The 21,075-nt window shown below is 48.5% G+C and overlaps 1 protein-coding gene across 1 annotated transcript in view; it reads right to left on the bottom strand.

Moving 5' to 3' along the window:
• Positions 1-21,075, bottom strand: part of mtmr12 (myotubularin related protein 12) — a 30,242-nt gene that overhangs the window by 4,977 nt on the left and 4,190 nt on the right. The window contains exons 2-13 of the mRNA XM_036979210.2: positions 19,588-19,645; positions 18,889-19,028; positions 17,910-17,982; positions 17,572-17,708; positions 17,388-17,478; positions 7,370-7,493; positions 7,111-7,186; positions 6,855-6,952; positions 6,451-6,654; positions 4,018-4,088; positions 3,041-3,213; positions 2,595-2,771 (exon numbers count right to left, since the gene is read on the bottom strand). Coding sequence (XP_036835105.1) covers positions 2,595-2,771; positions 3,041-3,213; positions 4,018-4,088; positions 6,451-6,654; positions 6,855-6,952; positions 7,111-7,186; positions 7,370-7,493; positions 17,388-17,478; positions 17,572-17,708; positions 17,910-17,982; positions 18,889-19,028; positions 19,588-19,645 — 1,422 coding nt within the window. The remainder of the gene's footprint in view (positions 1-2,594; positions 2,772-3,040; positions 3,214-4,017; positions 4,089-6,450; positions 6,655-6,854; positions 6,953-7,110; positions 7,187-7,369; positions 7,494-17,387; positions 17,479-17,571; positions 17,709-17,909; positions 17,983-18,888; positions 19,029-19,587; positions 19,646-21,075) is intronic.

The following is a 21,075-nucleotide window of genomic DNA, read 5'->3' as shown; positions in this document are numbered from 1 at the left end:
AAAAAGAGAAAAAAAAGTGAAGTACTTACTAAAAATAAACTGAAGTAAAAAATGTAATAAACAAATAAAAAAGAATTATAGAGCAACAAAACAACAGTAGTGAGGATATATACAGGGGGTACTGGTACAGAGTCAATGTGCGGGCGCACCGGTTAGTTGAAGTAATTGAGGTAACATGTACATGCAGATAGTTATTAAAGTGACTATGCACAGATAGAGTAGCAGCAGAGTAAAAATGGGGGGTGGGGGCGTGCAAATAGTCCAGGTAGCCATTTGATTAGCTGTTCAGGAGTCTTATGGCTTGGGGGTAGAAGCTGTTAAGAAGCCTTTTGAACCTCAACTTGGACCTCCGGTACCATTTGCCGTACGGTAGCAGAGAGAACAGTATATTACTTGGTGCCTGGAGTCTTTGACCATTTTTTGGGCTTCCTCTGACACCGCCTGGTATAGAGGTCCTGGATGGCAGGAAGCTTGGCCCCAGTGATATACTGGGCCATACGCACTACCCTCTGTAGTGCCTTGCGGTCGGATGCCGATCAGTTGCCATACCAGGTGGTGATGCTCTCGATGGTGCAGCTGTATAACTTTTTGAGGATCTGAGGACTCATGTCAAATCTTTTCAGTCTTCTGAGGGGGAATAGGCGTTGTCGTGCCCTCTTCAAGACTGTCTTGGAGTGTTTGGACCATGATAGTTTATTGGTATGTGGACACCAAGGAACTTGGGACAGCTTGAAATTGCCAGTAGGTAAGCGCATGCTCAGATTACACATCCGGGTAATCCATCTGGCCCTGCAGAACTTGTGAATGTTGACCTGTTTAAAGGTCTTACTCACATCGGCTACGGAGAACATGATCACACAGTCATCCGGAACAGCTGATGCGCTCATGCATGCTTCAGTGTTGCTTGCCTCAAAGCGATGTGATAACTTGGCCTGGTATCATTAGTAAAAGGTTGGTATTTGATAACACTATTATAAATGTAGTGACTGTTCCAGTATACAGTCTTAAAGAAAAGGAACATCCAATCCACACCAGGGGTTCATCCAGTCCACACCAGGGGTTCATCCAGTCCACACCAGGGGTTCAGTAGAAGCAGGCCAAATGTTATGTGCTGGCATGCATCTACAGATGAGCGGTTTGTAGGCTTAACTACTGCAGAGCGGTTTGTAGGTCTAACTACTGCAGAGCGGTTTGTAGGCCTAACTACTGCAGAGCGGTTTGTAGGCCTAACTACTGCAGAGCGGTTTGTAGGCCTAACTACTGCAGAGCGGTTTGTAGGCCTAACTACTGCAGAGCGGTTTGTAGGCCTAACTACTGCAGAGCGGTTTGTAGGCCTAACTACTGCAGAGCGGTTTGTAGGCCTAACTACTGCAGAGCGGTTTGTAGGCCTAACTACTGCAGAGCGGTTTGTAGGCCTAACTACTGCAGAGCGGTTTGTAGGCCTAACTACTGCAGAGCGGTTTGTAGGCCTAACTACTGCAGAGCGGTTTGTAGGCCTAACTACTGCAGAGCGGTTTGTAGGCCTAACTACTGCAGAGCGGTTTGTAGGCCTAACTACTGCAGAGCGGTTTGTAGGCCTAACTACTGCAGAGCGGTTTGTAGGCCTAACTACTGCAGAGCGGTTTGTAGGCCTAACTACTGCAGAGCGGTTTGTAGGCCTAACTACTGCAGAGCGGTTTGTAGGCCTAACTACTGCAGAGCGGTTTGTTGGTCTAACTACTGCAGAGCGGTTTGTTGGTCTAACTACTGCAGAGCGGTTTGTAGGCCTAACTACTGCAGAGCGGTTTGTTGGTCTAACTACTGCAGAGCGGTTTGTTGGTCTAACTACTGCAGAGCGGTTTGTAGGTCTAACTACTGCAGAGCGGTTTGTAGGTCTAACTACTGCAGAGCGGTTTGTTGGTCTAACTACTGCAGAGCGGTTTGTAGGTCTAACTACTGCAGAGTGGTTTGTAGGTCTAACTACTGCAGAGCGGTTTGTAGACAGCCTAGAGAAAACATGCTGTATTGGTAATGTGTGTGCCTGCCTGCATGTGTCTTTACCCTGAGTAAGCTGCTGTATTGGTAATGTGCCTGCCTGCCTGCATGTGTCTTTACCCTGAGTAAGCTACTGTATTGGTAGTGTGCCTGCTTGCATGTGTCTTTACCCTGAGTAAGCTGCTGTATTGGTAATGTGCCTGCCTGTATGTGTCTTTACCCTGAGTAAGCTGCTGTATTGGTAGTGTGCCTGCCTGCATGTGTCTTTACCCTGAGTAAGCTGCTGTATTAGTAGTGTGCCTGCATGTGTCTTTACCCTGAGTAAGCTGCTGTATTGGTAGTGTGCCTGCCTGCATGTGTCTTTACCCTGAGTAAGCTGCTGTATTAGTAGTGTGCCTGCATGTGTCTTTACCCTGAGTAAGCTGCTGTATTGGTAGTGTGCCTGCCTGCTAGTGTGTCTTTACCCTGAGTAAGCTGCTGTATTGGTAGTGTGCCTGCCTGCTAGTGTGTCTTTACCCTGAGTAAGCTGCTGTATTGGTAGTGTGCCTGCCTGCATGTGTCTTTACCCTGAGTAAGCTGCTGTATTGGTAGTGTGTGTGCCTGCCTGCATGTGTCTTTACCCTGAGTAAGCTGTCTCTGTGGCTGTCGTTGTTAAAGAGGAAGGTGGTGAAGACCGGAACATGGACGCTGTCAGACAGCACGGTCAGGTAGGTCTCTGAGAACTGGAAGGCCGGACCATGCTGCTGCTGTAGCTGCCACACACACTCCAGGAAGAGCAGAAACACTGGAGACTGGCTCTGAGAGGACGGACAGAGGGACACGGTTGTCACCTATACACCACAGTTGTGTGTTTTATTTTTAAACATCTCAAATCCTTGATTCCCCTACAGTCCTTGATTCTTAAAAATTCCTCTCCTTCTCAAAGCTCATTGGAGGATGTCAAGGGGAGGGACTTGAGCCTTTCCTCCAATAAGCTCTGAGAGGGAGGCGGAAGAATCAAGGTTTTGATGGCTAGTTTAAATTGTCAGACGACAGAATAAACAAAAACAGGACACCCGGATCTTACCTCCACCTTGTCCTTGAGGTGTAGATGGTTGGAGCGATCCAGGAAAGCATGTCCTCCTGCTACCCACTCCTTCTGTACCAGACTCTGGAAGCCCAGAAGAGTTCTGTAGTAGGGGTCCAACATCAACTGGACCAGGCTGGAGACCACACAGCACAGGTCTGAACCGCCCTCCTCTGGAAAAATACAACACAATCTAACACCCAGTACAGGTCCTAACCAGCCTCCTCTGATACTATACGATATAGAGGTAGGACCCAGTACAGGTCCTAACCAGCCTCCTCTGATACTATACAATATAGGAGGTAGGACCCAGTACAGGTCCTAACCAGCCTCCTCTGATACTATACAATATAGGAGGTAGGACCCAGTACAGGTCCTAACCAGCCTCCTCTGATACTATACAATATAGGAGGTAGGACCCAGTACAGGTCCTAACCAGCCTCCTCTGATACTATACAATATAGAGGTAGGACCCAGTACAGGTCCTAACCAGCCTCCTCTGATACTATACAATATAGAGGTAGGACCCAGTACAGGTCCTTACCAGCCTCCTCTGCAACACAAACACATATTTAACTGTAGACTCAGCGACATGACGTAGACACAGCATAGTGGGTCAATTTCTTCAACGACTAAGAGCATTGAAGCGCGAGGGTCAACTTCTCTTGTTGTTTTGGTACCCTGGGTACCACACTGTAAACAGCATATACTGTGTGTGACTGAGAGCAATGTCTTGCATCTCGCTTATCTCAATATCACCGGAGCTGCTCGTGGCAACGTCATTTAGCGGAGTCTACCTTCAATTCATGTCATTGTTTTTATAGAACCAGGAGGATAGTCAACTCAGCAACATCCTCTCCTGAGTATCATTGTGGGACAAATGTTAAGCAAATAAAAATATGTCAAACAACATGTCAGGAACTGTTTGGCCAAACCCCTTGTCAAATAAAATACAAGCTTCCTCAAATGGTCCTTACCCATAATGAGAACATTGGTGTTTTCCTTTTCCAGGCTCTCAACTACCTCCACGGCCTTCTGGAGACACTGTCTGCAACACACAAGACATTGGCTCTCCGCGTGAGACAAGACATTGGCATGCCAAGTGAGACGAGACACTGTCTGCAACACACAAGACATTGGCTCTCCGCGCGAGACAAGACATTGGCTCTCCGCGCGAGACAAGACATTGGCTCTCCGCGCGAGACAAGACATTGGCTCTCCGCGCGAGACAAGACATTGGCTCTCCGCGCGAGACAAGACATTGGCTCTCCGCGCGAGACAAGACATTGGCTCTCCGCGCGAGACAAGACATTGGCTCTCCGCGCGAGACAAGACATTGGCTCTCCGCGCGAGACAAGACATTGGCTCTCCGCGCGAGACAAGACATTGGCTCTCCGCGCGAGACAAGACATTGGCTCTCCGCGCGAGACAAGACATTGGCTCTCCGCGCGAGACAAGACATTGGCTCTCCGCGCGAGACAAGACATTGGCTCTCCGCGCGAGACAAGACATTGGCTCTCCGCGCGAGACAAGACATTGGCTCTCCGCGCGAGACAAGACATTGGCTCTCCGCGCGAGACAAGACATTGGCTCTCCGCGCGAGACAAGACATTGGCTCTCCGCGCGAGACAAGACATTGGCTCTCCGCGCGAGACAAGACATTGGCTCTCCGCGCGAGACAAGACATTGGCTCTCCGCGCGAGACAAGACATTGGCTCTCCGCGCGAGACAAGACATTGGCTCTCCGCGCGAGACAAGACATTGGCTCTCCGCGCGAGACAAGACATTGGCTCTCCGCGCGAGACAAGACATTGGCTCTCCGCGCGAGACAAGACATTGGCTCTCCGCGCGAGACAAGACATTGGCTCTCCGCGCGAGACAAGACATTGGCTCTCCGCGCGAGACAAGACATTGGCTCTCCGCGCGAGACAAGACATTGGCTCTCCGCGCGAGACAAGACATTGGCTCTCCGCGCGAGACAAGACATTGGCTCTCCGCGCGAGACAAGACATTGGCTCTCCGCGCGAGACAAGACATTGGCTCTCCGCGCGAGACAAGACATTGGCTCTCCGCGCGAGACAAGACATTGGCTCTCCGCGCGAGACAAGACATTGGCTCTCCGCGCGAGACAAGACATTGGCTCTCCGCGCGAGACAAGACATTGGCTCTCCGCGCGAGACAAGACATTGGCTCTCCGCGCGAGACAAGACATTGGCTCTCCGCGCGAGACAAGACATTGGCTCTCCGCGCGAGACAAGACATTGGCTCTCCGCGCGAGACAAGACATTGGCTCTCCGCGCGAGACAAGACATTGGCTCTCCGCGCGAGACAAGACATTGGCTCTCCGCGCGAGACAAGACATTGGCTCTCCGCGCGAGACAAGACATTGGCTCTCCGAGTGAGACAAGACATTGGCTCTCCGCGTGAGACAAGACATTGGCTCTCCGCGTGAGACAAGACATTGGCTCTCCGTGTGAGACAAGACATTGGCTCTCCGCGTGAGACATGATCCTAAACAAATAGATTGGTAGCACTGGTCAAATATTCAGTGGCCATTTGATTAGGCCTAATGTCTTTAGACCCATCTAGTATTGAGTCAGACCCCCCCCCCCCCCCCCCCCTCCCCCAGAACAGCCGGAATTCATCAGGAGTATGGATTCTACAAGGTATGGCATCCAAAAACATTTTTCGATTGGTATCTAGGGACCTAACTTTAGCAAGGAAAACATTCCCCACACGGGTACACCACCGCCACCAACCGGTACCGGTGACACCAGGCAGGATGGGTCCATGCACGCCAAATCCTGACTGCCATCAGAATGATGCAACAGGAACCGGGATTCGTCGGACCAGGCGATGTTTCTCCCCACTCTTCAATGGTCCAGTGTTGATGATGTCGTGTCCACTGGAGCAGCTTCTTCTTGTTTTTAGCTGATAGGAGGAAGCCCAGTGTGGTAGTCTGCTGCAATAGCCAATCAGTGACAAGGAGCGACAAGTTGTGTGTTCTGGGATGCTGTTCTGCACACCACTGTTGTACTGCAGTTGTGGCCCGCCTGTTAGGTTGCACGATTCTTCCCATTCGACTTCTGTCATCAACGAGCTGTTTTCACCCACATGGATGTTTTGTTTGTCGCACCGTTCTCCGTAAACCCTAGACACTGTGGTGCGTTGAAAGAACCAGGAGGCCGGCCGTTTCTGAGATACTGAATCCGGCTCGCCTTGGCACCGACGATCATACCACGCTCAAAGTCTCTTAGGTCACTAGTTTTACGTTCAACCGAACAGTAGCGAGGCCTGTTTTATAGTGCAAACCACCTGGCTCACTGTCTGTAGGAGCAAACGGCGTGGTAAATAAACTTATAAACCTAATAAACATTATAAAAAACAGTAGTTTGGTTTTCAAATCTCACCTGATGATGTCCAGCCATCCACAGTTGTCCAGTGAGGAGAACCATTTCATATCGGACATCCAGAACTCTGTTGTATTGTCGATGAGGAAGAACTGTTTGAATTTGTTGTAAGACAACAGGATGTCCTGAACGGTCGGCAGTGTGTCGGACAGGTCTTCGGTCTTTACGGAGTACAGGTGGTTGTGAGCCACCGCCGTCAACATTCTGCAACACACCTCACAGTGTTACACAACAGTCGGTACATTTCATAAACATTTAAAAAAATATATATATATAAACATTTAAAAAGGTAGGACTGGAAAAAATCCATAAAATCACAACTTATCAAAATCAATACATACATAAGCATTAATTACTATTAAAAACACAGACAATACGATGTAACCAATCAGGATGTCTTTTACTTCTCCATGTAGGTTTGTGGGACGTTGTCCTCTTGTACCAGGGGTATTGAGGCGGTTTTAAACAAGGCACAGCCGCTATGATGAGACCAGCACCACATCTGAAAACAGACATTATCAAATACATTCATTAATTTATTTGTATACTGACCCCAATACAGCAAGTGAAGAGTTACGGTCATATAATTCAAATGTGATATATTCAATATTAATCAAGTACCAGACACAAAACGACTTAAATAAAAACCCCAACACATACCGGTAATCCCTTTCCCTGGTACTTAGTCAAGTCTTCGTCCGAGACGTTTGTTGGGACTATAAAATACTGAGGCAACCTGCAGGAAATAGACGTTTTGGTTTACTCATAACATGATACAACAGGAAATAGAGGAATCCAAGAGAACGACTTCAACCAAAAGCATGTTGATCAGGATTCAACGTCTTGATATGTAACTAGCATGTTACAGCAGTTATATTTCCCACGGCATTGGTCAGCTGTTTAAATAAAATGTCCGTACTTTGGAGAGAGCTCGAAGTTGCTGTTCTCCGACACCACTCTACAGTTTCCTTTAGTTCTCTTCATGTCTTGAGTCCAGTCCTCCACGGAGTCAAACATCACAGTCTGCTTTTTCCTCTGCGCCTCTGGAAAACACAAGGTACTGTCATTTTCAATGTCTCCTCACTGTGTGAACAGGTCACAGTCACCACACTGGACAGCATTTCTATCTATGTAATCTGCACTTCTCTGCATCTCTGGAAAACACAAAAGTCAGTGTTACTTACAATGGCTCTCTACAGATCCTACACATCCGAGACAGATCTGAGACTACATCTGTATTAGTCATCGTCATGGTTTCCGGTCAACATTCTAGAATGACGTTTATTTTTATTGTCTCCTCGCTACAACTCCCCAACGGGCTCGGGAGGCGAAGGTTGAATCATGCGTCCTCCGAAACGCCAAACCGCGATTCTTAACACCCGCCCCGCTTAACCCCGGAAGCTAGCCAGGTTAGAGAACGATGAGCTAAGTAAAAGCCCCCCCCCCCCCCGGGCCAAACCCGGACGACGCCAACTGTGCGCCGCCCTATGGGACTCCCGATCACAGCCGGTTGTGATACAGCCTGGGTCTGTAGTGACGCCTCTAGCACTGCGATGCCTTAGGCCCCTGTGCCACTCGGGAGGCCTTGTGCATAGACATTCTGTAACAGGTTGGTGATAATGACAGTGGTAAGACAGCGTAAACAGAGCTCTGGCATGCAGGCTAGCAGATCTCAGAGTTAGAGAATAAAAAAATAACAACATGCATTGGTCAAAACTGAAGTCACATTGGCAAAACTCTTCACACAGTCAGCGAAACAGAAGTGTCTGTGGACCAAACTGTGGATCATTTTTCATTGCTTTCACACAAAATGCATTCAAATGACCACATTCTCCAAAATCCATCAACTCTGTTCTCATTCATACTCCGCCACCTGCAAAACTATATATTTGCAGCACGTTTTCAAATGCTAACACACCGTTTCCAAAACTGTTAAAAACACATTCAACACAGAATGATGGCAAATGTCGTGAATTTCTGCAGGAACCAGACTGAAACCTATAGAAAATCTCAGCAGGATATTTAATCATTCCAAACACATCTGAAAGCCGACCCACGAGTCATGTTTTTAGTCTCGTTACCAAACAGACAAAAAGAGGACTGCTTCGGGATGATTTAGTTTGGAAACATGGATCAAGGGAGACAGGTTGGTGGGGGAAGAAGAGTGGCAGGGAGAGGGAGACAGGTTGGTGGGGAGAGAAGAGTGGCAGGGAGAGGGAGACAGGTTGGTGGGGAGAGAAGAGTGGCAGGGAGAGGGAGACAGGTGGGTGGAGAAAGAAGAGAGGCAGGGAGAGGGAGACAGGTTGGTGGAGAAAGAAGAGAGGCAGGGAGAGGGAGACAGGTTGGTGGAGAAAGAAGAGAGGCAGGGAGAGGGAGACAGGTGGGTGGAGAAAGAAGAGAGGCAGGGAGAGGGAGACAGGTTGGTGGAGAAAGAAGAGAGGCAGGGAGAGGGAGACAGGTTGGTGGGGATAGAAGAGAGGCAGGGAGAGAGAGACAGGTTGGTGGGGGAAGAAGAGTGGCAGGGAGACAGGTTGGTGGGGGAAGAAGAGTGGCAGGGAGACAGGTTGGTGGGGGAAGAAGAGTGGCAGAGAGAGAGAGACAGGTTGGTGGAGGAAGAAGAGTGGCAGAGAGAGAGAGACAGGTTGGTGGAGGAAGAAGAGTGGCAGAGAGAGAGAGAGAGAGAGGTTGGTGGGGGAAGAAGAGTGGCAGGGAGAGAGAGACAGGTTGGTGGAGGAAGAAGAGTGGCAGAGAGAGAGAGACAGGTTGGTGGAGGAAGAAGAGTGGCAGAGAGAGAGAGAGAGAGAGAGAGGTTGGTGGGGGAAGAAGAGAGGCAGGGAGAGGGAGACAGGTTGGTGGGGGAAGAAGAGAGGCAGGGAGAGGGAGACGGGTTGGTGGGGATAGAAGAGAGGCAGGGAGAGGGAGACAGGTTGGTGGGGATAGAAGAGAGGCAGGGAGAGGGAGACAGGTTGGTGGGGATAGAAGAGTGGCAGGGAGAGGGAGACAGGTTGGTGAGGAAAGAAGAGTGGCAGGGAGAGGGAGACAGGTGGGTGAGGAAAGAAGAGTGGCAGGGAGAGGGAGACAGGTTGGTGGGGATAGAAGAGTGGCAGGGAGAGGGAGACAGGTTGGTGGGGGAAGAAGAGTGGCAGGGATAGGGAGACAGGTTGGTGAGGAAAGAAGAGTGGCAGGGAGAGGGAGACAGGTGGGTGAGGAAAGAAGAGTGGCAGGGAGAGGGAGACAGGTTGGTGGGGGAAGAAGAGTGGCAGGGAGAGAGAGACAGGTTGGTGGGGGAAGAAGAGTGGCAGGGAGACAGGTTGGTGGGGGAAAGAAGAGAGGCAGGGAGAGAGAGACAGGTTGGTGGGGGAAGAAGAGTGGCAGGGAGAGGGAGACATGTTGGTGGGGGAAGAAGAGTGGCAGGGAGAGGGAGACAGGTTGGTGAGGGAAGGAGGAGAGGCAGGGAGAGGGAGACAGCGTGGAGGACAAAGGAGAGGAAGACCAAGAGAAGTAGTCTCTGATGAGATGAGGGACATAATTACTGACCATTGTAAACCATGGTGTCTCAGAGAGAGACAGGTTGGTGGGGGAAGGAGAGTGGCAGGGAGAGGGAGACAGGTTGGTGAGGGAAGGAGGAGAGGCAGGGAGAGGGAGACAGGTTGGTCGGTGGTGTCTCAGAGAGGACGGTTTAAAGATGCAACCAACCAGCGTTCAGCAGTTGCATCAATAGTACGAATTTACCGGCAAAACAACATGTTGAGATGTGCTTCCTTCCAATGATAACTGAACTACATATTACAGTACAATAACAGTGTGTTCACATTTTTACATGTACTGACATTTAGAAATATATTGATTTGTTTTGTGTTTTTCAGTAGGATCCAAAAGGTTGCCTTCCACAGGAAGGAGAGGCAGAATATTATCCGATGCGCAGGAAATTGCCATGGTTGCCATGGTAATTGGCAACAATGCAATAAAACTGCAGGAAGTTCGGGACAGAGTGCTGGCAGACAATATCACTGTTGGGAATGTGAATACGGTCAGCACAACGACAGTTGCCAGAGTCCTAGAGAAACATGAAACAAGGATGAAGCAGTTGTACCCTTTAAGAGAAACGGGGAACGTGTGAAAGAACTCCAGTATCAATATGTCCAGGTAAGATGTCTGTTCAATAACCAAACAGGGTTTACATACACAGCTATGCATAATGTAAAGTACTGTAAAACTGTGGATTTAAGGTATTTCAGAGAGTAACGGAGAAGCCAGGCGAACAGCACATCATCCACAAAGATACGCTGGATTCAACACGCCCGCAGGGGAAGACATGTGATTGGATAGCAGATTGATTGCTGTTACACAAACCACTCATTGACCCCCCTACAACACAGAGAGGCTAATTTATTTCCTGGATGAATCTGCATAATCGACTTGTGCTAGCGGAGAAGAGAGGGGCATGAAACTCCCCTCTACCTTCGTTGTTGTGTGGGATAATGTGGCATTCCACCACTCTGCTGCACTGCCTTTGTTGTTGTGTGGGGTAATGTGGCATTCCACCACTCTGCTGCACTGCCTTCGTTGTTGTGTGGGGTAATGTGGCATTCCACCACTCTGCTGCGCTGCCTTCGTTGTTGTGTGGGATAATGTGGCATTCCACCACTCTGCTGCACTGCCTTCGTTGTTGTGTGGGGTAATGTGGCATTCCACCACTCTGCTGCACTGCCTTCGTTGTTGTGTGGGATAATGTGGCATTCCACCACTCTGCTGCACTGCCTTCGTTGTTGTGTGGGGTAATGTGGCATTCCACCACTCTGCTGCACTGCCTTCGTTGTTGTGTGGGATAATGTGGCATTCCACCACTCTGCTGCACTGCCTTCGTTGTTGTGTGGGGTAATGTGGCATTCCACCACTCTGCTGCACTGCCTTCGTTGTTGTGTGGGGTAATGTGGCATTCCACCACTCTGCTGCACTGCCTTCGTTGTTGTGTGGGATAATGTGGCATTCCACCACTCTGCTGCACTGCCTTCGTTGTTGTGTGGGGTAATGTGGCATTCCACCACTCTGCTGCACTGCCTTCGTTGTTGTGTGGGATAATGTGGCATTCCACCACTCTGCTGCACTGCCTTCGTTGTTGTGTGGGATAATGTGGCATTCCACCACTCTGCTGCACTGCCTTCGTTGTTGTGTGGGGTAATGTGGCATTCCACCACTCTGCTGCACTGCCTTCGTTGTTGTGTGGGGTAATGTGGCATTCCACCACTGCTGCACTGCCTTCGTTGTTGTGTGGGATAATGCAGCATTCCACCACTCTGCTGCAGTCAGACTGGTTTACGACACATCCAAGGATATCAGTACTATTCCTGCCTCCATACTCCCCCTTCCTAAACCCCATAGAGGGGTTTTTCTCTGTGTGGAGGAGGAAGGTTTATGACCACCATCCACATGACCAGATGTCCTTACTGGATACCATGAATGCAGGGTGTGAAGACACTTCTCCTGAAGACTGGCAGGGTGTGGAGACACTTCTCCTGAAGACTGCCCATTGTGAGGAGACACTTCTCCTGAAGACTGCCCATTGGGAGGAGACACTTCTCCTGAAGACTGCCCATTGGGAGGAGACACTTCTCCTGAAGACTGCCCATTGGGAGGAGACACTTCTCCTGAAGACTGCCCATTGTGAGGAGACACTTCTCCTGAAGACTGCCCATTGTGAGGAGACACTTCTCCTGAAGACTGCCCATTGTGAGGAGACACTTCTCCTGAAGACTGCCCATTGTGAGGAGACACTTCTCCTGAAGACTGCCCATTGTGAGGAGACACTTCTCCTGAAGACTGCCCATTGTGAGGAGACACTTCTCCTGAAGACTGCCCATTGTGAGGAGACACTTCTCCTGAAGACTGCCCATTGTGAGGAGACACTTCTCCTGAAGACTGCCCATTGTGAGGAGACACTTCTCCTGAAGACTGCCCATTGTGAGGAGACACTTCTCCTGAAGACTGCCCATTGTGAGGAGACACTTCTCCTGAAGACTGCCAGGGTTGGATCAAACATTCCAGGAGATACTTTCCATGATGCGTCGGCAGACAAAACATCAGATGTGATGTTGATGAGAACTTGTGGTCAAAAGCAGGAGAGAGGGAGAACCAGAACCCTCACAGTACCGTACAGTATGAGTGATTATACTATACATGTTGATGAGAACTAGAACCCTCACAGTACTGTACAGTATGAGTGATTATACTATACATGTTGATGAGAACTAGAACCCTCACAGTACTGTACAGTATGAGTGATTATACTATACATGTTGATGATGTTTTTTTGTAATTATTATTGCCGTCCTGGAATTTCAGGAATTAGTTTTATTTACAAGTACATTACCATATGCAAAGATATATATATATAAAACAAAGAGGCTATTGAAGCAAATTGTTGCATTTCTGATTCATTCTTGTTACATATAATTTAGTCAATCAACTGAAAAGGTGTTATTCTTATTCTATAATGAAATACTGATTTACGTGAAAAATCATACAAACTTCAAAAGAGAAAAGTTCATCATTTATGTAATGCCCCTTGTTAGTGTTTTTTAGATCGGTGTGTTACGAGGGACAATGTTATGCTTTCTGAGTGAGAATTGTTGCCAGTGTTCTGGTCCAACCAACTGATTTTGAGATGTATGAAGTGTTTTGGTGGTTTGAGTGAGTTTTGGAGGGGAGATGAACCGTTTGGCCTCAGATTCTTGTTGGTAATGCAGCCCTGTGTGAAGAGTTTTGAAAAAGTGGCTTCAGTGTTGACCGACGTTTGTTAGCGATTGAACAAAAACTGTAATACCCTGTCTGGGGCAGGCAGGCTAGTAGATCTGTGTTAATACCAGCCCTGTCTGGGGCAGGCAGGCTAGTAGATCTGTGTTAATACCAGCCCTGTCTGGGGCATGCAGGCTAGTAGATCTGTGTTAATACCAGCCCTGTCTGGGGCAGGCAGGCTAGTAGATCTGTGTTAATACCAGCCCTGTCTGGGGCAGGCAGGCTAGTAGATCTGTGTTAATACCAGCCCTGTCTGGGGCAGGCAGGCTAGTAGATCTGTGTTAATACCAGCCCTGTCTGGGGCAGGCAGGCTAGTAGATCTGTGTTAATACCAGCCCTGTCTGGGGCAGGCAGGCTAGTAGATCTGTGTTAATACCAGCCCTGTCTGGGGCATGCAGGCTAGTAGATCTGTGTTAATACCAGCCCTGTCTGGGGCAGGCAGGCTAGTAGATCTGTGTTAATACCAGCCCGGTCTGGGGCAGGCAGGCTAGTAGATCTGTGTTAATACCAGCCCTGTCTGGGGCAGGCAGGCTAGTAGATCTGTGTTAATACCAGCCCTGTCTGGGGCATGCAGGCTAGTAGATCTGTGTTAATACCAGCCCTGTCTGGGGCATGCAGGCTAGTAGATCTGTGTTAATACCAGCCCTGTCTGGGGCAGGCAGGCTAGTAGATCTGTGTTAATACCAGCCCTGTCTGGGGCATGCAGGCTAGTAGATCTGTGTTAATACCAGCCCTGTCTGGGGCAGGCATGCTAGTAGATCTGTGTTAATACCAGCCCTGTCTGGGGCAGGCAGGCTAGTAGATCTGTGTTAATACCAGCCCTGTCTGGGGAAGGCAGGCTAGTAGATCTGTGTTAATACCAGCCCTGTCTGGGGCAGGCAGGCTAGTAGATCTGTGTTAATACCAGCCCTGTCTGGGGCAGGCAGGCTAGTAGATCTGTGTTAATACCAGCCCTGTCTGGGGCAGGCAGGCTAGTAGATCTGTGTTAATACCAGCCCTGTCTGGGGCAGGCAGGCTAGTAGATCTGTGTTAATACCAGCCCTGTCTGGGGCAGGCAGGCTAGTAGATCTGTGTTAATACCAGCCCTGTCTGGGGCAGGCAGGCTAGTAGATCTGTGTTAATACCAGCCCTGTCTGGGGCAGGCAGGCTAGTAGATCTGTGTTAATACCAGCCCTGTCTGGGGCAGGCAGGCTAGTAGATCTGTGTTAATACCAGCCCTGTCTGGGGCATGCAGGCTAGTAGATCTGTGTTAATACCAGCCCTGTCTGGGGCAGGCAGGCTAGTAGATCTGTGTTAATACCAGCCCTGTCTGGGGCAGGCAGGCTAGTAGATCTGTGTTAATACCAGCCCTGTCTGGGGCAGGCAGGCTAGTAGATCTGTGTTAATACCAGCCCTGTCTGGGGCAGGCAGGCTAGTAGATCTGTGTTAATACCAGCCCTGTCTGGGGCAGGCAGGCTAGTAGATCTGTGTTAATACCAGCCCTGTCTGGGGCAGGCAGGCTAGTAGATCTGTGTTAATACCAGCCCTGTCTGGGGCAGGCAGGCTAGTAGATCTGTGTTAATACCAGCCCTGTCTGGGGCATGCAGGCTAGTAGATCTGTGTTAATACCAGCCCTGTCTGGGGCATGCAGGCTAGTAGATCTGTGTTAATACCAGCCCTGTCTGGGGCATGCAGGCTAGTAGATCTGTGTTAATACCAGCCCTGTCTGGGGCATGCAGGCTAGTAGATCTATGTTAATACCAGCCCTGTCTGGGGCTTGCAGGCTAGTAGATCTGTGTTAATACCAGCCCTGTCTGGGGCTTGCAGGCTAGTAGATCTGTGTTAATACCAGCCCTGTCTGGGGCATGCAGGCTAGTAGATCTGTGTTAATACCAGTCCTGTCTGGGGCATGCAGACTAGTAGATCTGTGTTAATACCAGCCCTGTCTGGGGCATGCAGGCTAGTAGATCTATGTTAATACCAGCCCTGTCTGGGGCTTGCAGGCTAGTAGATCTGTGTTAATACCAGCCCTGTCTGGGGCTTGCAGGCTAGTAGATCTGTGTTAATACCAGCCCTGTCTGGGGCATGCAGGCTAGTAGATCTGTGTTAATACCAGTCCTGTCTGGGGCATGCAGACTAGTAGATCTGTGTTAATACCAGCCCTGTCTGGGGCATGCAGGCTAGTAGATCTGTGTTAATACCAGCCCTGTCTGGGGCATGCAGGCTAGTAGATCTGTGTTAATACCAGCCCTGTCTGGGGCATGCAGGCTAGTAGATCTGTGTTAATACCAGCCCTGTCTGGGGCATACAGGCTAGTAGATCTGTGTTAATACCAGCCCTGTCTGGGGCAAGCAGGCTAGTAGATCTGTGTTAATACCAGCCCTGTCTGGGGCATACAGGCTAGTAGATCTGTGTTAATACCAGCCCTGTCTGGGGCATGCAGGCTAGTAGATCTGTGTTAATACCAGCCCTGTCTGGGGCATACAGGCTAGTAGATCTGTGTTAATACCAGCCCTGTCTGGGGCATGCAGGCTAGTAGATCTGTGTTAATACCAGCCCTGTCTGGGGCATAGAGACTAGTAGATCTGTGTTAATACCAGCCCTGTCTGGGGCAGGCAGGCAGGCTAGTAGATCTGTGTTAATACCAGCCCTGTCTGGGGCATGCAGGCTAGTAGATCTGTGCAAATACCAGCCCTGTCTGGGGCATACAGGCTAGTAGATCTGTGTTAATACCAGCCCTGTCTGGGGCATGCAGACTAGTAGATCTGTGTTAATACCAGCCCTGTCAAGTCACCGCTCTGTGAACATGCGGCAAGCAATGAGAGGAGACCGAGAGAGACCGGAATTTAACACCACACTAAACAATGTTGTGGGACAGCTTCATAGCTGCTCGTCATACTCTGTCAATGCAAGTTACCAGTCCATGACCACAAGGAAGAGAGAGGAGAGACCCTGACAGAGGAGCTTTGAGGAATGTCACAGCAGACATCTCCTGGCCGGGACAGACAAAGGCCCTGTGGAGTCCTGCCTGACGATGAGAGGCAATGTGACAGTGGGCCACTACGGGGATCCTTCATCTCACCAAAAGCTCTGTAAAACGCCCTCCAACACACTTCCTGTTAGGGCTAGAACCCATCATGGGTAACCATAGTAACACCCCCACATTCCAGGAAGCTGATTTAGGGCTTCTCTCACTACCTCAGCCTTCTGCTCACAGAAAACATGCAGAAATATTACTGAGAGACAACTAGAACGGAGGCTTCCACACATTTTCTTTTTGCGGTGACACATCAGGACATTCACTATAGCTACCTGGATACGAGGTGTTCTCAACAGTAACTATAGCTACCCGGATACGAGGTGTTCTCCACGGTAACTATAGCTACCTGGATACGAGGTGTTCTCCACGGTAACTATAGCTACCTGGATACGAGGTGTTCTCCACAGTAACTATAGCTACCTGGATACGAGGTGTTCTCAACAGTAACTATAGCTACCCGGATACGAGGTGTTCTCCACGGTAACTATAGCTACCTGGATACGAGGTGTTCTCCACGGTAACTATAGCTACCTGGATACGAGGTGTTCTCAACAGTAACTATAGCTACCCGGATACGAGGTGTTCTACACCGCAACTATAGCTACCCGGATACGAGGTGTTCTCCACCGTAACTATAGCTACCCGGATACGAGGTGTTCTCCACCGTAACTATAGCTACCCGGATACGAGGTGTTCTCCACCGTAACTATAGCTACCCGGATACGAGGTGTTCTCCACCGTAACTATAGCTACCCGGATACGAAGTGTTCTCCACCGTAACTATAGCTACCCGGATACGAGGTGTTCTCCACCGTAACTATAGCTACCCGGATACGAGGTGTTCTCAACAGTAACTATAGCTACCTGGATACGAGGTGTTCTCTACAGTAACTATAGCTACCTGGATACGAGGTGTTCTCCACAGTAACTATAGCTACCTGGATACGAGGTGTTCTCCACAGTAACTATAGCTACCTGGATACGAGGTGTTCTCCACAGTAACTATAGCTACCTGGATACGAGGTGTTCTCCACAGTAACTATAGCTACCTGGATACGAGGTGTTCTCTACAGTAACTATAGCTAACTGGATACGAGGTGTTCTCTACAGTAACTATAGCTACCTGGATACGAGGTGTTCTCGCAGTAGGAGAAGGCAAAGAGACATCTCAGGGACTTGGGCTCCAGACAGTGGTGGACAATCCCCTGGAAGATCTAACAAGACAAAGTATGTGTCCAATCAATCAAATCAACCAACCAACAAGATATATTACATTTGTGGTGATTTTTGTAAGTCAGGAGCTGCACCTTTTTGGCATCTTCCTCTTTAGAGAAGGACAGAGAGAACTGAAACACCCGTAGGTCTTTACAGTGGATGATAATCTTTGATGGATACTTGTTCTTCACCAGGCCTCCTGTTATCAGCTTCCTCTTGTCTTCAGAACCTGAAGCCACAAAAATGATCAAGACACCAGTGATATTCTTTCAAGAAGGCAACGAAACCCCCCCCCTCTACCAATCTATTCATTCCAAGACTTTAAAATGACTAGTCAACACTGAATTACAAAATGAATGGAAGAAAACTATGAAATATTCAAAACTACGTGAAACAAAACGATGTAGAACATGATTTCAGTAAGCTTCACCTCCATAGATGTTATCCACACACGAAAGAGGGATGTCGTTTTCTCCGTAGAGTTTATTTTTGAAGAGCTGGCCCTACGTAAGGAAGGACATTATTAGAATATATATACACACACATCTCCATTCAGACACTTCCAAGGATAAACAGCAAGTCTGAGCTCTAATCAAAACCAACACTTCTCATGAGTCACGTACTCAGTTCCTCAAATGGCTTCTGTAATAAAGAAAGTGTGTGTTTACTTTCTCTCATCGGAGTAGTTCCTCATCACCATCTGAGTGTGTATGTTTTTTATTATAGATCCTCATTACCTGCTGACAAGGAAGCAGCTACTCTTCCTGGGTGTCCAGAAAAATGTATTTAAAACATTACAATATATTCACGACTGTGACCTCAGGCCACTACTCCACCACTACCACATATATACAGTACAGAATCCATGTGTACGTGTGTGTAGTGCGTATGCTATCGCGTGTGTGTGTGTGTGTGTGTGTGTGTGTGTGTGTGTGTTGCTTCACAGTTCCCGTTGTTCCAGAAGTTATTTTTTTTTATATATATAATTTTACTGCTTGCATCAGTTACTTGATGTTTCTAGTTCAGAGGAACTGCCCACAGGGTGGTAATGAGAAGAGCCATTCGTCTGGATCTCCGAGGTCTGACATCCTCTCCCTGAACTGGTCTTAAAATAACCGTAGAGAAGCTGACAGCAAGTTCAGCAACACCCATTGATACAAGAGGCAGAGAAGCTGACAGCAAGTTCAGCAACACCCATTGATACAAGAGGCAGAGAAGCTGACAGCAAGTTCAGCAACACCCATTGATACAAGAGGCAGAGAAGCTGACAGCAAGTTCAGCAACACCCATTGATACAAGAGGCAGAGAAGCCGCTTTAAAAAACATATTCTATTGAGACGCACCAAATCGGTCCATGACGAAGTGCCCTATCAAAACGGTCCGTTATTCAACGTGACGGCGGTCCTCACCATCTCCTCAGTGGGCGCCTCGTCGCTGACAAAGGACACTCTGAAGTTGGTGCAGAGCAGCGCCCCGAAGACGCCTCGCTGTGACAGGTCATCCTGAGTGTATTTCAACACTGTGCTGGCACTGCAGAACACTACCTCACCTGTAGATGGGACAGGAGACGGAGACGACAGGAGACAGAGACGACAGGAGACAGAGACGACAGGAGACAGAGACGACAGGAGACAGAGACGACAGGAGACAGAGACAACAAGACAGACAACAGGAGACAACAAGACAGACAACAGGAGACAACAAGACAGACAACAGGAGACAACAAGACAGACAACAGGAGACAACAAGACAGACAACAAGAGACAACAAGACAGACAACAGGAGACAACAAGACAGACAACAAGACAGACAACAAGACAGACAACAAGACAGACAACAAGACAGACAACAAGACAGACAACAAGACAGACAACAAGACAGACAACAAGACAGACAACAAGACAGACAACAAGACAGACAACAAGACAGACAACAAGACAGACAACAGGAGACAACAAGACAGACAACAGGAGACAACAAGACAGACAACAAGACAGACAACAGGAGACAGACAACAGGAGTTTTGAGCAAATCAACTTGATGCCAAATGTTTCAATCATGTAGGAAACTCCAGGTTCTGGAGAGAGGAGGAACTTTTCCAGATGCACCTGGTAACAAGTCTGGATGTTTCTCTTTTCTGGAAGGTTCCTTCTCTGACTTGATTTCCTGTGTGAAATGACAACAAAAACATTCATATCACTTTACTACCTCAATAATGTTCAAATATAAGAAAACAAACTAACTCATTCATTCAAAAGGATGTCCTTTAAATGTATACAATTAACCAGGAGAATGAGAAAGACTAAATGTGATGACATGTTTATGTTATTTTCTCTTGACAACAAACAGGGAAAGTCTGGTTTTGACATGCCTTCTAGCTAGCTTCTGGTTCTGTGTAAAGCAGTGACCATAGACGAGGCTCACTGTAAAAGCAGTGACCATAGCCGAGGCTCACTGTAAAGCAGTGACCATAGTCAAGGCTCACTGTAATGCAGTGACCATAGCCGAGGCTCACTGTAAAGCAGTGACCATAGATAAGGCTCACTGTAAAGCAGTGACCATAGCCGAGGCTCACTGTAAAGCAGTGACCATAGTCAAGGCTCACTGTAAAGCAGTGACCATAGCCGAGGCTCACTGTAAAGCAGTGACCATAGCCGAGGCTCACTGTAAAGCAGTGACCATAGCCGAGGCTCACTGTAAAGCAGTGACCATAGTCAAGGCTCACTGTAAAGCAGTGACCATAGCCGAGGCTCACTGTAAAGCAGTGACCATAGTCAAGGCTCACTGTAAAGCAGTGACCATAGTCAAGGCTCACTGTTAAAGCAGTGACCATAGCCGAGGCTCACTGTAAAAGCAGTGACCATAGTCAAGGCTCACTGTAAAGCAGTGACCATAGCCGAGGCTCACTGTAAAGCAGTGACCATAGCCACGCCTCACTGTAAAGCAGTGACCATAGATAAGGCTCACTGTAAAGCAGTGACCATAGATAAGGCTCACTGTAAAGCAGTGACCATAGATAAGGCTCACTGTAAAGCAGTGACCATAGTCAAGGCTCACTGTTAAAGCAGTGACCATAGCCGAGGCTCACTGTAAAGCAGTGACCATAGATAAGGCTCACTGTAAAGCAGTGACCATAGTCAAGGCTCACTGTTAAAGCAGTGACCATAGCCGAGGCTCACTGTAAAGCAGTGACCATAGATAAGGCTCACTGTAAAGCAGTGACCATAGATAAGGATCCTTTTAAAGCTGTCACCATAGATAAGGATCATTTTAAAGCTGTCACCATAGATAAGGATCCTTTTAAAGCTATGGGCTACTGGTTTCCTCATACATCTGACACTTCTGGCCTCACAGAGGAAGTCAACTATTTCTATATTAGTAACAGCAACCCTCCCATTTGTATCTAAAGTCACAGCTAGGCCTAGCTAATGTGAGAGTCAAATATAGCCCTATATTCAGTCAGCGATAACAAACGAGCCTACAACATACTGGCCCTCATTCAGCTTGGAGCCTGGCCAGAAAGTAGGCTACTCCTCTTTGTAGTAAAACAGAGTGCCATTAGTAATAGCCCTATATTCAGTTACATCCCTTTCAAG

This window comes from Oncorhynchus mykiss, chromosome 6, assembly GCF_057628025.1.
Source record: "Oncorhynchus mykiss isolate SJ-2025 chromosome 6, ASM5762802v1, whole genome shotgun sequence".
Classification (NCBI taxonomy): Eukaryota; Metazoa; Chordata; class Actinopteri; order Salmoniformes; family Salmonidae; genus Oncorhynchus; species Oncorhynchus mykiss.
The sequence above is the reverse complement of the archived record's forward strand: the minus strand, read 5'-3'. Positions and strand labels throughout refer to the sequence as shown.